At 33.6% G+C, this 17,012-nt stretch overlaps 1 protein-coding gene across 1 annotated transcript in view; it reads left to right on the forward strand.

Annotated features, from left to right (window-relative positions):
• LOC132720088 (E3 ubiquitin-protein ligase HERC2-like) overlaps positions 1-17,012 on the forward strand; it is a gene marked incomplete at both ends in the record, with an annotated part of 100,844 nt that overhangs the window by 40,810 nt on the left and 43,022 nt on the right. Inside the window, 4 exon segments of the mRNA XM_060704078.1 lie at positions 13,478-13,763; positions 14,185-14,343; positions 14,926-15,129; positions 16,708-16,859. Of these exon segments, the coding sequence (XP_060560061.1) occupies positions 13,478-13,763; positions 14,185-14,343; positions 14,926-15,129; positions 16,708-16,859 (801 nt within the window).

Genomic DNA, 17,012 nt, shown 5'->3' on the forward strand with positions numbered 1-17,012 from the left:
CTTCCAAAAGCCTATGAGATATTAACATGAAACTTCATAGGTGCATAGAATCTCACTCAGGAGGTGTGCAGTGCACAAGAATGATAACTCTTCCATTTCATAATTTTTGAGTCATTAGCCCTTTTGTTTATTTTTCATACCCCTAATTTTTCACCTGAGTTGGAGCAGTAACTCAAAAAGTGTTTTTGAGATAATCAACATGAAATGTCATAGAAGGATAGATCTTATTGAGGAGGAAATGTTGTGCGCCAAGAATGATAACTCTTCCCTATTACAATTTTTTTAGTTTATTTGCCCTTTGTTGTTTTTTCATGCTATTTTGTCCAGAGCTTATCTGAAAAAAAGTATAATTTGAGGTATCATCTTGAAACTTCATAGGTGATGGATCTTCATTGAGGAGGAGTGCAGTGCTAAGAATGATAACTCTGCCCTGGCATTATTTTTGAGTTATTGCCCTTTGTTATTTTCAAAATTAATTTTTTGTCCAGAGCATACTCAAAAAGCCTTTGAGATATTAAAAAATGAAACTTCAACAGCGTGCATAGATCTTCACTCTGGAGTTGCACGTGCACAAGAATGATTAACTGTACCTTTTTATAATTTTTGAGTTACTTGCCCTTTGTTATTTTTCAAAACTTAATTTTTCAGTTCAATTTTTTTCTCATAAAAAGTTTATTGAGGTATTCAACTTGAAACTTCATTAGTGGATAGATTTTCACTGAGGGGGGATTGCAGCACCAAGGATGATAATACCCGCATTATTTTTCAGTTATTGCCCTTTGTAATTTTCAGCCATCATATTCACGTAGCGTTTAAATCTTGTTGTAACCATCAGTTTTCATTACCAAAAGACCTCTTAAAATGAATTATTCTGCTCTACTATTATACATTCTATCCAATGAGCAACACATTCGGCGGGGAATGGCCCATTTGGACATGGCTATGTTTATATTCTTTTGAGAGGATTAATGTTTAAGGCCTTTGGAATTTTCTTTTTTATTTAAAAAACTTGTTTGCTTGGAAAAAAAAAACGCATTCTGATGTCACTGAATCTTTTTTCTACCGTCAATCTGAAGTCATTTCTAAGAATTTCTTCCTTGGGTAGAAGGTTAGAGTATGTAACGTTGGATAATAAATCTCCAAAGTCAAGCTATGTAAATCAATGTAAAATTCAAAAATTCGTTTCGGTTCTGAGAATTTTCCAAGTGTTCGGAATAAAATACCGTCCAAGCACGTATTAACTAATCGATAACGAATTTTTCCAAAATGTTATGCTTGCAGAGTCCGTCTAACACGGAAAAACGTGCGGTTAACCCTAAAATTGAAACCCCAACATTGCAAGCTTGTTTACAAGCAAATTACAGCATATATGTGCATGTTGCTAGCTTATGGAAACCTTGCGGGCAAGCTTGCGGACAGCTCAGTGAGTTTGGCGCAGCTTGCGTCTAGCTGTAATAAACTTAACCTTTTTTATGCTCCTGAAAAATTTTGGTGGGAGCACATAGTCGGCCGCCTTGTCCGTCTGTCCGTCCGTTGTTTTGTCCGGAGCATAACTTTTGAAACCCTTGGAGATAATTTGTTTGAAACCTTCATACAGTGGTAAAGGGGCATGGAGGGGGAGTGCAAGTGAAAAAAACCATAATCTATTTTGCCTGTTTTTGAATTATCTCCCCTTAAGAAATCTTGTCTAGGGGGCATAACTCTAAACTATAAGAGATATACAATGAAAACTTTTAGGTGAATAGATCTCAATGGGTAGATGTGCAGTGCATAAGAACAATAATCTTTTTGTCCTAATTTTGGAGTTATTGCCCTTATGGTTAATTTTAAACACTTTGAACTTTGTCTGGAACAGTTACTCTAAAACTATAAGAGATATCAAGATGAAACTTGTAGGTGAATAGATCTCAATGGGTAGATGTGGCAGTGCATAAGAACAATAACTTTTTTTTATCCTAATTTTTGGAGTTATTGCCCTTTGTTAATTTTAACACTTTAACTTTGTCCGGAACTATAACTCTAAACTATAAGAGATATCAAGATGAAACATTGTAGATACATAGATCTCATTGAGTAGAGTGCAGTGCCAAAAGGAACCATAACTCTGTTAAGCCTCATTTATGAATTATCTCCCCTTTTAGAAAAAAAATCTTGTCCAGGACATAGCTGTAGAACAAAAAGAGATATCAACATGAAACTTTGTAGGTAGATATATCTCAATGGGTAGATGTGCAGTGCACAAGAATCATAACTCTGCCTAGCCTAATTCTGGAGTTATTGCCCTTTGTTTATTTTTATCCCCCGCCAAAAAGGGGTCGGGGGATATAGAAATAGTCTCCGTCCGTCCGACCTTCCGTCCTTCCGTCCGTCCGTCCTTCCGTCCGACATTTTTGTCCGGAGCATATCTCTAAAAGTATTTGAGTAATCAACTTGAAACTTCATAGGTGGATAGACCTCATTGAGGAGGAGTGCAGTGCACAAGAATGATAACTCTACCCTGCATAATTTTTGAGTTATTGCCCTTTGTTATTTTTCAAAACTGATTTTATGTCCAGACATAACTCCAAAAGCCTATGAGATATCAAACATGAAACTTCATAGGTGCATAGATCTCACTCAGGAGGTGTGCAGTGCACAAGAATGATAAACTCTACCTTTCCTAATTTTTGAGTTATTGCCCCTTTGTTTATTTTTTCATACTTAATTTTTCACCTGAGTGGGCATAACTCAAAAAGTGTTTGACATATCAAACATGAAAGGTGGATAGATTTTTTAGCTCGACTTTCTATGAAAAGGGAGCTATCCTACTCGCCCGGCTGGCGTCGGCGTTGGCGTCACACCTTGGTTAAGTTTTTCGTACCACCCCACTTTATTTCAGAAGTATTACAAGTATGGCTTGAAACTTACCATACTTGTTCACCATCATAACCTCCATCTACAGACAAGAGTACATAACTCTGTCAAGGTTTTTGACAGAATTATGGCCCTTTTTTGACTTAGAAAGTGTATTGAGCTTGGTTAAGTTTTTTGTACCACCTCACTTTATTTCAAAACCATTGGAGGTATTGCTTTGAAACTGACCATACTTGTTTACCATCACGACCTTCATCAACAGACAAGAGGACATAACTCTGTCAAGGTTTTTGACAGAATTATGCCCCTTTTTTGACTTAGAAAATACATTGAATAATGGGTAAAATCCACTTATTGCCTTAACCCTTTGAGATATTGCTTTGAAACTTTTAATGCTATTTCACATCATTACCCCCATCTGTACGCAAGAGAAGGTAACTCTGTCAAGGATTTGTTTTAAAAATTAAGGCCTTTTATCGACTTAGAATCTTGGTTAAGTTTTTAGTACCAGTCCACTTTTTGACTGAACTGTTTGAGATATTAATTTGAAAGTTGGAATACTTGTTTACAATCATGATTCCCAAACATGTCCAGGAGAAGGTAATTCTGTCAAAGATTTTATTTGAATTATGGCCCTTAACTGTCAATGTTTTGTATTATAGGCAAGCAATAAAAAAGTCGAGCGCGCTGTCTTACGGACAGCTCTTGTATTGAGGAGGAATGCTGTGCACAAGAATGATAACTCTTCCCTGTACAATTTTTGAGTTATTGCCCTTTGTTCTTTTGCATACTATTTTGTCCGGAGCTTATCTCAAAAAGTATTTGAGGTATCAACTTGAAACTTCATAGGTGGATGGATCTCATTGAGGAAGAGTGCAGTGCACAAGAATAATAACTCTACCCTGCATAATTGTTTAGTTATTGCCCTTTTTTTATTTTTCAAAATTAATTTTTGTCCAGAGCATAACTCAAAAGGCCTTTGAGATATCAACATGAAACTTCATAGGTGCATAGATCTAACTCAGGAGGTGTGCTGTGCACAAGAATGATAACTCTAACCTTTTGAATAATTTTTGAGTTTTGCCCTTTGTTATTTTTTTATAACGCCCGTTTGAAAACGGGACGTATAATGGGGAACGCCCCTTTGGCTGGCGGGCGGGCGGTGCGGCGGCGGGCGGCGTCCAATTTTGTCCGGAGCATATCTCCTACATGTATGGAGGGATTTTAATGAAACTTCATAGAAATGTTCACCACTATGAGAAGCAGTGTCGCGCACATGAACCAGGTCTCTAGGTCAAAGGTCAAGGTCACACTTACAGGTCATTGAAAAATGCTTGTCCGGAGCAAAACTTCCACATGTATAGAGGGATTTCAATATCACTTGGCACAAGTGTTCACCATTGTGAGGCGGAGTGTCGCGTGCAAGATTCAGGTCCTTCGCGGCCAAGGTCAAGGTCACACATAGAGGTCAAAGTTCAGATAAAAATATGAAGATGTGTATATGGACCATTTAGTCATCATTTATTGAGGGATTGTAACACAAATGGTCATTATCAAGACTATGGCTGTGATACATATAATTTAGGTCAATATATACAAGGTCAAGGTCACTAAAGATGATGAAATAATCCAGATTTTGTAAATAGAATTTAATCAAAGGAACAACAAAGTTATTACTTTGTTCATAAATGACTTACACAATTACTCCCCTTGATCTACTTTCACTTTCAATTCTAAAAATAGAATTTAATCAAAGGGCATAAAATAATCCTCTTTCTTGGACTTGAGTATGTTCTAAAGAATGTAACATTTATTTACACATGTTTCATTCATTGGTCAAGATTCTTAACTGTGATAACTATGGTGTTCTGTAGACTTGGTATTTTTTCATAAAGATCATACAGTAATTACCTTATCAAATGTAAATACTTTCTCATAGAAATTTAATTATATTTTAATTTTCAAGTAAATATCAGTTCAGCTCATTCAAAGATTAAGAATTGTAATGAAATGTATTTCCCTAGAATAAAATCTTAAATCAGAATTTTTTAGTTATTAAATTACAATTACATGTACTTTTTATCTTCCCCACTGATTTGTTTTTAGGTTCATTTAACAACACAGTGCCAAGGATAAAAACTTGCTTGCTAGATAACACTTATCCATAATGCCCCCATCTCCATCGAAAGCTTTCGTAAACGGGCGTATTTTGTGACTATGGCACCCTTGTTCATACTTAATTTTTCAATTCAATTTTTTTCTCAAAAAGTATTTGAGGTATCAACTTGAAACTTCATAGGTAGATAGATTTTACTGAGGAGGGATGCAGCACACAAGAATGATAACCTAACCTGCATTATTTTTCAGTTTTGCCCTTTGTTATTTTCAGCCATCAGTATTCACATAGGTTTCAAATCTGTAATCACTATAGCCATCAGTTTTCATTACCAAAAGACCTCTTAAAATGGAATTATTCTGCTGTACTACATATACATTCTTCCAATGAGCAAACACATTCGGCGGGGGATGGCCATGTTGACATGGCTCTTGTTACTTTTTGAAGTTGTCCGGGACATAACTCGGAAATCATAAGAAATATCATCAAGAAACTTTGTAGGTTGTTAGATCACATTGATTAGAAGTGCAGTGCAAAGAACAGTTACTCTGCCTTGCCGAATTTTGGAATTATTGCACTTTGAACTTTTTCCAGGGACATAACTCTGAAACTACAAGAAGTGTACTTTCCTGTGTCCAAAACCTATTCGGGGAGCATCACCCGGCTCAAACCGGGCTCTTGTTTCGTAAGGATAGCAATTAAGTGTTGTGTGATAAGGTATTATATTAATAAACTATTACATAATAGAATTGATTTATTCATTTTCACCTAATTTCTAGATTTGAAAGTCATCTTAACAATCATAATATAAAAAATAACAAAAACTGTATCTACCAAGTTGAGAAAAAAATAAAACAATGCATTATTTATTTAGGCATTTTAGTCCAAATAAGTGTCTATATTGTAATATGATAAATCATGTCCTTCACTGATGCTGTCTCTCAGAATGGCTTCAATGTGGCACACAACTATGGTTTAATTCCATGTTATTTTAATGTCTGTTGTGCACTGTGACTCAACAAATTGTATATAATTAATTATTCATGTTTTATATGCATATGATTGGTATAATTAGCTTGTGATTAATAAAGAACATTGTTTGAAAGCACATCAATTAAAATTGTTCTTGCTGCAAAAGTTTTAATTTTGATAAAAATTGCTTTAAATTCATTTCAACAATATAGATCTGTCAGAAGGTAATTTTTACCTAGCAATGTAATTGTTTATTTAAACAATTAACACTTGGAAATTATTCACTTTTCTACTGGTTTTGACTGCTAGCTTAAAGTACATCAGATGATAATGTCTCTTTTTATCAGAACTTTTGCTTTAACTGTATGACAGTTTTAACTAGTGAGTGTTTAACATGCAATTAAGTATTATATATAACCTTTAAGACAAAATTTTGTTGTAATGTTAGAAAATCTTACATATAAAAATTATATACTATATACATGTAATCATTTTGTGTAAATGGAAATATTTACTAATTTGAAAGATGTTCAAATAATAGTTTGTTCTAATCAATGGTAATTGTCAAATATTTCATTACTTTTATTAATTATCTTAACCTTATTGAATAACAAAACTAATCACCAATTTATTTCTGTATTCAACCACATTTTCCTGTTCTTCATCATTTTAATTGGAAACTTTTCATGGTACCAGTGTAGCATTTTAAGTTTTCCTGTTTCAACCTTTTCATAAATAGTAAAATAGAAAAAAAATATTCATTACGAATATATTTTACATGTACAATGTATATCAATTTTGTTAAATCAAAATGCTTAGTTTGGGACTGTTGATTTAAACCCAATTTACAGAATCAAGAGTCCCTTTGCCCTCAGAATGTAAATTTTATGAAAAATCATGACCAGGAATGTTATATTTACTGGTACATAATGTAAAGGAAAGGGCAGATTTCAGATTTCCCACTGAAAAAGATTAAATTAGGACACATGTAAATTTTATGAAGAAGAACAAAAACTAAAATTTGAAATGTTAATTTGCAAGGTAAATTTGAAAAAGCTGTTGTAACAAAATAGTCTAAATAACTTACTATTATTCCATTGAACAATAGTAAATTTCCATTTCCATCTGATTAAAGAACTCATTTAATGTCCCATTATAATATGTTTCATTATAATATTGATAAAGTTCACCTTAGACCTTTCTATCTTAAACGGACTTCGTAAACGGACTTCGTAATACGGAATAAATTGGGGATTTTCTCAAAACATAAATGATAAAAAATTAAACTAAAACTGAAATTCATCGGGTTTTTACATGTATATTGCTAGTTATAGTATTTCTATCAACCATCAACAAATAAAGGATGGATACAATGTTACCATAATTCATATAAAGACCCAATAAAAACAAACAAACAAAAAATAACAAGTTTCTCCATTTACATACCTTATTGTAGTGTTAATTTTTCAACCAATGACCAAAAAGCGATGTTTTCATGATATACTAGTAAGTGTTGGTACATGGTGTGGAAGCAGGACTAAACGTAAATGTCATCATATGTATAATATGTAGTAACGCTTAAGATGGAATTAAACGAAATTTCGAGTGTTAGAATTAAACAAAGGTCGCCATCTGAATTCACAATAAAGCGTGGAAGTGACAGTATCAAGAATAGAATTGATGTTGTGGCTTATCCATTGGCCGTAATAATTTGTGTGATGTTCCATCTTTTGCACCAACTGCAGGATACAGTTTATCCCAGTTACCACGTTTACTAAACCATTTATCTATTGTCGGCCAAGTAATGCAATTAACAAATGTTGTGTAGAATGCACGAATAAATGTACGAATTTCAACATGTCCATACGCGGTGCATACATTGACTATGGTGGCAAGTGTTAGAATTAAGGGTTGGGTAACATGGGTAACAACATATCCATAATAAACAATAAAGTTATATTAACTGTAGACAGTTTGTGGCGACTGTCATTCCTACGTTTATGATAATTATGTTATATATCTATTAATGTAAATGATGCTTTTCAAGTTAGACTATATATATTGTACATATTTTTTGAGAAAATTTCGGAATATATAATCGAATCATTTGAAAATAAACGGTTGCGAACATCGAATGCAGAATGTAGCGGTGGCATCATTACGGCAACTAAACATGACCGTGCATGGCTGATATATTCTGAAGCATATTGCGGGGATTGAACTAAAGCAGGAAGTGATACTAAAAGTAGGCTTCGCCAGCTAGAGTTCATTCTGAAAATCTAAATGCAATGCAAACAGTATAGTGTTGCAGAGAAAAGTAGCACAATTGTTGTCAAACATTACAAGAATTTTAACAACACACGTATTTATAATAGCAATGGACAGGTTTTCACACTCAAAGGTATTATTGTAAGAAAGTCGGCAACTTTTGAGGACCTAGGGTTAAAAGTTGCAATGAGCCAAAATATTTCTAGAAAATCAATATTGAGAAAAATGGACTAAACTTTTAAGAAAGGTAAAAACATTCAAGATCCAAGTTATATTTAACATGTTATGTGCAGTTTAACACTGATTTTGCAGTATATATCACCATTACTGCGTTACTAATGCAGAAAGGGCTGCTTTTGCATATGTTGACCACATTTTGGTAATTTTCGTGGATTATAAGTACCAATTGCAATATGTAAATTACTTTATATGTTCATCTCACATTATTTTACTTTTAAAAACATTTCCAAATTTTTTATGAAATTAACATGAATCTGGTGGCGTGCTATTTTAGTGTTAGCCGGTATAGCATATGTACTATTATTGCGTAATTCTAACGCTCGAGAAATTCGTGCAATTTCACACTGAAGAGTTACTATATTTTATACTTACTTTAGTAACAAATTTACTCAAATATACATACGAAGATGATGTTAGGGAAAGTAATAGAGCTCCACAGCCCGCAGACGATCTACGTCAGAAAGAATTACTAGTTGACAGCAATAACGATGAGAGCGCAGTTCAAGACCAAGTTCAGAACCCAGTGTCGGCTGTTTCGAATGTTGTGGCAGGTCAACGTATCCGGCCGGCTCATCGCAGGGGGAATGGGCGTTCCCTTGTAAATCAAATATGAGAAAATCAGGCTCTCTACAGGACCCCCCCTTTCAAAAAAAATCCAAAAGTACTCTGTGAACTTTGCGTCAGCAATGACAGCAGTGATGACATTTATCTATAGCCCTCCTTTCACAACACTCAAAACTTTGGACTTTGGTTGAAAAATTAGCACTACAATAAAGTCTATGAATTAAGAAACTTGTTTTACTTCTTCTTTTTTTGTCTTTATATAAATTATGGTTATATTGGCTCCATCTTTTATATGTTGATATGTTGAAATCGCTGCATCACAGTTTTAGCGTACTGCTCATTTTACCTTATTTCCGCGCATTTATGTTTTGAGAAAATCCCCCAAATTATTCCGTATTAAGAAGTACGTTTACGAAGTCCGTTTAAGATAGAAAGGTCTATTATAAAGTTATTAAATCTAGATGACTCTTAAGTCACTTGTTTAACTCTATTCCTAAGCATCTTTATAAATTATAAGTTCTGAGGTTCAAATTGAGTTATATTTCTGTAAAAAAGATGGGGTTGGAACTGATGCCAGATTTATTCAGGATATTATATTACATGTTGTAAACCCCACTTATCTGGAGTGTACTTTAGTCAGTGTTCATGCGTTTAAACTTTGATGACCGTAAATCAAACATTGCTGGCTTCAAATGTCTTGTTTTTCAACCATATGTGTAGGAATCTTACATTTAAAATTGAATGTTTTATCTTTTGAATAACCTGGTTGGTTTATGACAGATCGGTGGTTCTGTGACACAGGTTTAATAATAGTGGGGGGGGGGGGGGGGGGGGCGGGGGGGGGTTTCAACAACGGATTTTTTTCATTTTCTTCAAAAGTTCGAAAGTTATTTTAGAAAAAACAAAACATCAATAACAAAATGATACACATTTTAATTGTTTTTTACAGTACATAGATGAAATACAAATGTTATGTTTTGATTTTGAAAACTTTGATAGATCTACTGTGAATTGAACTGATATAAAGTGAGTTGTCAATTTCATTGTATGTGATGCTGTCTCCAAGTGAAAGATCTGTCTTTATTAGTTCATATCCATGTGTGAAGTCAGGTGATACATAGAAAATGTTGTTGTATCCAGTTACAAATAGATTTCCTTTACTATCCACCGTCATTTTGTCTGGGTCTCTTAGACTGTCATTTCTATATTCTGCCATAAGGTGTCCTTCAGGAGTAAAACTTTTGACTGAGTTTTCCCAAAATTTACATGCATAGATAGTCTTACCATCAGGGCTTACTGTCATATCTATTATAAAATAAGTGTTGTCTCTATGAAAAATGAAGCTTGTTACTTTATTTACATGTAATTTTAACTGTTTTATTGTATGTTGTACGGATTCATGATCAAGACACTTAATAAACAGATTTCCGACACTATAGTGAATGAAACTACAGTACTGACCCATGTTTAAAGTTTTAATTACTGTCCTATCAATATTAGATTGATGTTCTGTAATACTCCAAAGTTCTATACTATTTTCAAATGTTGCAGCAACTGTATTTTCATCTACTTTTATAATTTTCTGTATACCCTGTTGATGGAAACTGTTTATAACTTTCTTTTCAGTTAGATTGTGCACTTGTACATTTCTGTTTATAAAATGTTCCTTAATTGAACTGTCTTGGACATCATCCTCATCATCCTCATAAAGTATAATGGAGGGGTATGTAATAGAGAAGACAATATGCTCAGAGAAACAGCATATATCTTTGTAGTTAACGCTTTGAGGTAAAGATTCCAAATGTTTTTCTGAAATTTTTTCCAATGCAATAGGCTGTACAGACAATTTTTCAATTGTTTTATATATTGTTGTCATAAATGGAAAAGCAAGTATAATTGCACATGCAAGAATAAGTAGAACCATGAAATATGAAATCTTGTTCCCTTTTACAACATCCAATGGTTTCAAAGTCACTTTCTCAAAAGTTTCAGGTTTGATTTCTTCTTTAGCTTTATTATATGAATACCTGTTTAAATCTGTATCAAGTTGGTTTTTCAAATCTTTCATAGTTTCTGCTATACGCTCTTGTTTATCTGCCACTTTTTTGATTTTCAGATATACCTTACACTTTTGATGAGAATTCTTTAAGGCCCTTACTTCTGTTTTTAAACCTTGAATCTCTGCTTTGAGAAGATCATTTTTGGTGTTTTTCAAATCAAGTGTGTTTTTATTTGCCTTGTGAAGGTTATCAATCTCTTCTCCAAAGTCATTAAATATCTTTTTAACCTTCAGCCTTTGTTCTTTTACCACTTTAATAACATTTGTATTCTGCTTTTCAACACTTTCCCTGTGATTATCAATTCTTTCTTTCATATCCTCAACTTCTTTTTCCAAAATATCAAGATTGTCCTCTAATTTGCTGCATTCTTTTACTGCATCAAATTCAGCTGCTAGTCTTGGTAGATGATGTATATTTTTACATGCTGCATGGAATGTGGCTTTGCATGTAAAACAGGCTATGTCTTTACAAGTGATGCAGTAGAATTTAAGCAATTCTTGAGGGTGTTTGTTGCATTTCTCCATGTAGAAGTCCACTGGCATATTGTTTTTGTCCTGCAAAATGTGCTCTGGTAGAAGGCTGCAATGATATCCTAAGCATGTTGTGCATAGATATTGAACACATTTTACACAAAACCCCTCTGCTGTGACATATTTTTGTTCTTTTTCATGACAATATTCACAAGACATTTCTTCAATGTAGTCTGATCCACTAGATACACCTATATCCGCCATTTTGTACTGAAATAAAAAATTAAGTTACATGAATTTCCAACAAGTTTTATTTAATTGATCGTAAAATAAGATTTGAAGTAATTTATGTTTGATAAGTTAGTTATAAAGTCCACTTGAAATGCAATTAACTACGGAGAGATTTATTTTGTATTTACTTATTTATACCTGTGTAGAAATATACAAGTGTTAAGTTTATTGTTATATTTTGTTCTTATTTAGTCCATTATAATTGTGTTATATAAGAAGTCCATAAAGAAATGCCATTTTTAAACCAATACCTTTTTGAATTTGTCAGTAGTTTTTTTTTTTCAATAGCTCAAATCCAATTATCAACTTTTCTATACAAAAATTTGCTTTTTTTGTTAACGGTTCCCTGTAAGAAGATATCGATTTAACAGTGTTATTGAATAGGTTGAATTTTAGTCTATAGACATACACAATTTAAAGGTAATGTAACAACTAAATCAATACATGATATAAAAGATTACCTTACTAGTCTGACAGCTTTTGAAGTTTTATTGAGATTATTGATATAAAATATACATAAACATTGTTCAACTTTGTATTTCTTAATCTTTGAAGCATGAATTATAACTGCTTTGCACTGAATCAGTATGTTTTCTCTTAAACTATAAATTTCTGAATATAAGTTTAAGCCACATGTAGTGAGCCCTTTGCCTTGAATGATCAGGGTTTTTTTGTTTTCAATATTTTGAAAAGCTGTTTGCAAAAATATCTGCTTTGAGTTATAATTGGTTCAAATTGTTCATTTGGTTTAATTGAAAGATGGTCAGTTACTCTTCTTATAAAAAGATTAACTAAACTTTGTATTATAATGCAAAAAGCTGTTCACAGAAATAACAGACTCCACATTAATTAGTGATATGTGGTGAATTATAATATGATAACATTAACCAGCCAGAAAGAAAACAAAATGTGTCATGTTGATAAAAAAATATTAAATAAACTACCAAATGTGATCAGCTTCTGTGGCCAAGTGGTTTATGTTTCCAGTTAAATTAGTGAGTTACCAGTCATCTGTATGGGTTTGAATCCAGCAATGGATGTAGAACTTTTTCATGTGAGGAAACTTAGATTTTAAGCTAGCTTATGTTAGGTAGTAGGGGCATCAGTGACTGAGTGGTTAAGGTTTTTGACTTCAAACCACTTGCCTATCACCACTGTAGGTTCAAGCGGTGCAAATGTTGTCTAATTCTACATGTGAGAAAGCTATTCTTCTAGCATATGGAATGTCGATGATTTTCTTCTCAGGTGCCGGTTTGTGCCTGAAAGATTTAGAGAAGGTCACCTTACTTCTTATTCCACCATTAAAGTTGGAAAGTCGACATGTGCTGTGATCACAGATGTTCGGTGCGTTGATTGGTGCAACTTAAAATTTACCAAAAAAAAAAATAAAAAAATGTTAGGTTAGTGGTTCTACATGGTTGCACTTTTCCTCCTGAAATTATGCGTAGAGGGACTTCATAACACTACACAAATCAAGAAAGGGAGATGTTAAATGCACTTGTCTGTGTTGTGGTATATTAAACAACAAATTTGATCCACACAAGCTGTTTATAGACAGACTTCATTTGGTGACTCATAATGACTGTTAGTAAACTGTTCATGAATTTTAGAACTTCATCAATCGGTATTTATTTTTATTTCAGAGATTTGAACTCCTCTAGTGCATCAAGTGGGAAGAGCCCAGTCCCTGTTCAAGACCAGCAGACAGCTCTGGCTCTCATCCTAGAGCTAGCGGTCCAGCGTGGAACCCTGAACCATGTGCTACGTAGTGTTCTCCTTCTCCTTAACTTGTGGAACAACAGTCGTCACGATTTTGATAACCGTGTTAGTAGTAACCTGTACAGTGCCCCGCTTATACCACTACTCAAAAGATTTCAGAGCATACAGTGTGCAAAATCACGAGTCATTGAGCCGGCAAAATGGGATGAGGTAAAGTAATTTTGTTTTTTTTAAAACATGACTGTGACTGTTTGAAGAAAAGTTACTAAGGGCTGTCATATTGATGTAACCTTTGGGTCAACACTTCAGATTTTGCGAGCAACTTCATAATACTATAACTCACAAAAGTTATTTCTTTTTGAAACTTCCATCATGATATTTTGATCTTTTATTTTATTATTTGTTTACAAATGTTTTCATTATGGATTATTGTTTGATATTTTCTATGTAATATTTTACCAATTGTTCAAGTTTAGAATCAACTTTTGAAGAAAAAAAAGTCTTGCACTGTTTGTAATTACCAAACACACACTTTTTCTGTATGATATTTAAAAGTAATTATTGAAAACATTCTTTATGTAAACTTTTTTATCGAGACATAGATATTAATCTCATTTCACTGCATGTTTAGAGCAACTACTATGTGAGCCCAACAGAATGTTTTCTCCGTTACCTGACATTCCCGGAGGATGCGAGCTTGGCGGTAGATTTACGTATGAGCGCAGTGGTAATGATGTCCCATTTAGATAGACTGTGTCAACCCTACCTACCACTGACAGCTTCACAGAAGGTGAGCATACATGTGAACTTTTTTCGATGATCAAGTGGGAGATTTTTCTTAAAAAAGAGGGAGATTTTAGAATTTGCAACAAACAAAGAAGAAAGTTCTGACATCAAAAATTTAATTTGTGAAAATGTCCGTTATTTTAAGAAAAATCTTTGAAATATTATTGCAGAAAATGGGAGTCTTCCGCTAAAAGTGGGAGTGTTCACATGTATGGGTGAGTGTTCGATGATATAAGGATGTCGCATTGTAAACTCTCATGTGTTTGCTGAATTGGGATACCAATATCAAATTGAAAACAATAAAAATGGTGTGCCAACCGTATAACCCGTTGGACAGAATGCGCTGATCAGCAGGACAGTCCGTTTTAATTATCATGCCATTGAAAAGTCATTATCACTATGAATGTTCAGCATGATAGTTCTGAATAGGGCAGTGAAATATATTGCAATATATCAAATATAGCAAAGCTATTTCTTGCATTGTGATATTGCATAATGTTTTGAAATGTATTTATCTTCCGTGTTGAAATTTGATTGGCACTGTATGACTTACTGGTTGTTAAAACTTGGTGTTGCTTTGTTTTAGTGTCAAAAGACAAGCTTAATGCAGGAGGTAATTGCCTGGGGTTGGTTTGCATGGAAAGGCGGGAATATGACAAGCGGACCAATTACATTGGACTTCCTGAATGATGTGGGCGGAGTTCAGCAGATTGTATGCGCAGAGAGGGTGATGACTGTTCTAGCAGGAAATGGAAATGTATATTTGATATCATACACATCGGAAGCTGCTGTGAGTTATGTTATATTTGATATCTACAAAATAGAATGAACTTTCCTTTACTGACTTTGATAATGTAATTGAGTTGACCTGCTTCAGATTTTCCGTGTAAATTTATGAGAGACCTTCTCAGTCTGTGCGAAAGTCTGTCGGTCCTCGGACCTCGCCAACTAAAAATCAGGAGGGCCGAGATAAATTTCGATACAGTTAGTCCTCATGTCCGAATAAAATTTCAGCCAGTTTGAAACAATTTTTGGCCTAAAATATGCAAAACTGTTTTATTTATTATGTTTCTGTATATTTTTTTTCATAGTATCTTAAAGTTAAGTCTGAAAATTCATATTTGCTGAATATTTTTGTTTATAATTATTGCAATATCCCTCCCCCACCCCTACAAAAAATACCTTTCAGAGTCCGGGCCGCAAAAAAATCATCAGGGCCTGAAATAAATCTAAGGACCCCAGTCCTTGTGGCTGGAAAAGAATTTTGACTTTCGCATTGACTGCCTTCTTAAGCAAGTGCCTGAAGTGAATTGGTCTATAATGGAAGGTCTTTAATTTGATAAATAATTAAGTTGATAGTATTTTGTATCGGTTATAACATAAAAGCACAAAAGAATTATGTATGGATGTTATTGGTAAGTGTGAGATACATGATCTGGTAAATAAAATATATTTATATAGCAGATAATAAATTGTTTTAGAACAAAATATTATAATTATTCATATAAATGTTCATACTAAATCACCTACAGCTTTATCAACAATTTATTTTTTAAGATAATATTTTATAGGAATATCCAACTGATATATTTCGGTTATTTTTATCAACATTTGAAATAATTCTGGAAAATGTGCCCATTGTAGATCAATCCACTTTAATTTTGTTATGTCCAAATCACATGCCCCTCACCATTGCCGATTCCAGTCTTACAAGAGACAGTAAATTATTTAATTTGAGCTGTACATTTTCTTAAGAAAGGTTAATGGTCCTACCTACATTGTCTTTTATGCCTAAAATAGTCTTTTATGCCTAAAATAGTTTACATAGGAACATCTGCATTCTACCACCTCTAGTGAAGCCGAACCTACAAAGTATGACCTCAACAGTGTCATTTTGACCTACACCATAAGAAAAATGAACATTTTTAGATATAAAAGTATGAAAGTTAGAGTAAATATTATATGAATTTGTTGAAATAAAAAAGTCCCACATTCTAATTGAATTGTTGTCTTGCAGTTTAAGCGTCTTTTACAGTAGATGTCATATCATTGTCAAGGTGGCATTGTGGCTGAGAGGTTAATGGGTCAGATTAGTTATCTAAGGACTGTTGGCTCTGTAGGTTCTTACTCAAGCAAGGCCAAACCATTGTTGTTTCCTTGCACTATTGCAAATTGCTTAGCACTGGTTGGCTTCAGGAACATACTCAGTCCAAAAGCTTTTAGCTTTCCAATCAATCAGACCGAAATCAATTCTGTTTAAACTTTATACAATAAAGTCATGTTTTCTTATAGGTTATTATAATATTTTGACATGAATGAAAAATGTTCTTGAATGCTTATATAAAACAATGTATTTTATTGTTGACAGTCCATGTGGCTGATAGGTGGTTTTGGGGACCGTGAAGTCGTGAAGCTGGCTGCACACCCTGATGGTAAACATTACCTGGCATTGACAAAAGATGGAGAGGTCTTGTCCTGGGGAAATGGTGATGGGGGCAGGCTAGGACATGGTGACAATATGTAAGATTTTTATGTTGTTAAAAATTTGTATGTTTGTCTTGTTACATAGACAAAATTCATAACTCATTGTAATTCCATCAGTCATAAGAAACACAATGTTTTGTTGCATCAATTCTGGTTTTATAAAAAGATAATCAACACACCAGTGATCAC

The sequence above is a fragment of the Ruditapes philippinarum genome, unplaced genomic scaffold (genome assembly GCF_026571515.1).
Source record: "Ruditapes philippinarum isolate M1 unplaced genomic scaffold, ASM2657151v2 ctg2337_1_1_1_1, whole genome shotgun sequence".
NCBI lineage: Eukaryota > Metazoa > Mollusca > Bivalvia > Venerida > Veneridae > Ruditapes > Ruditapes philippinarum.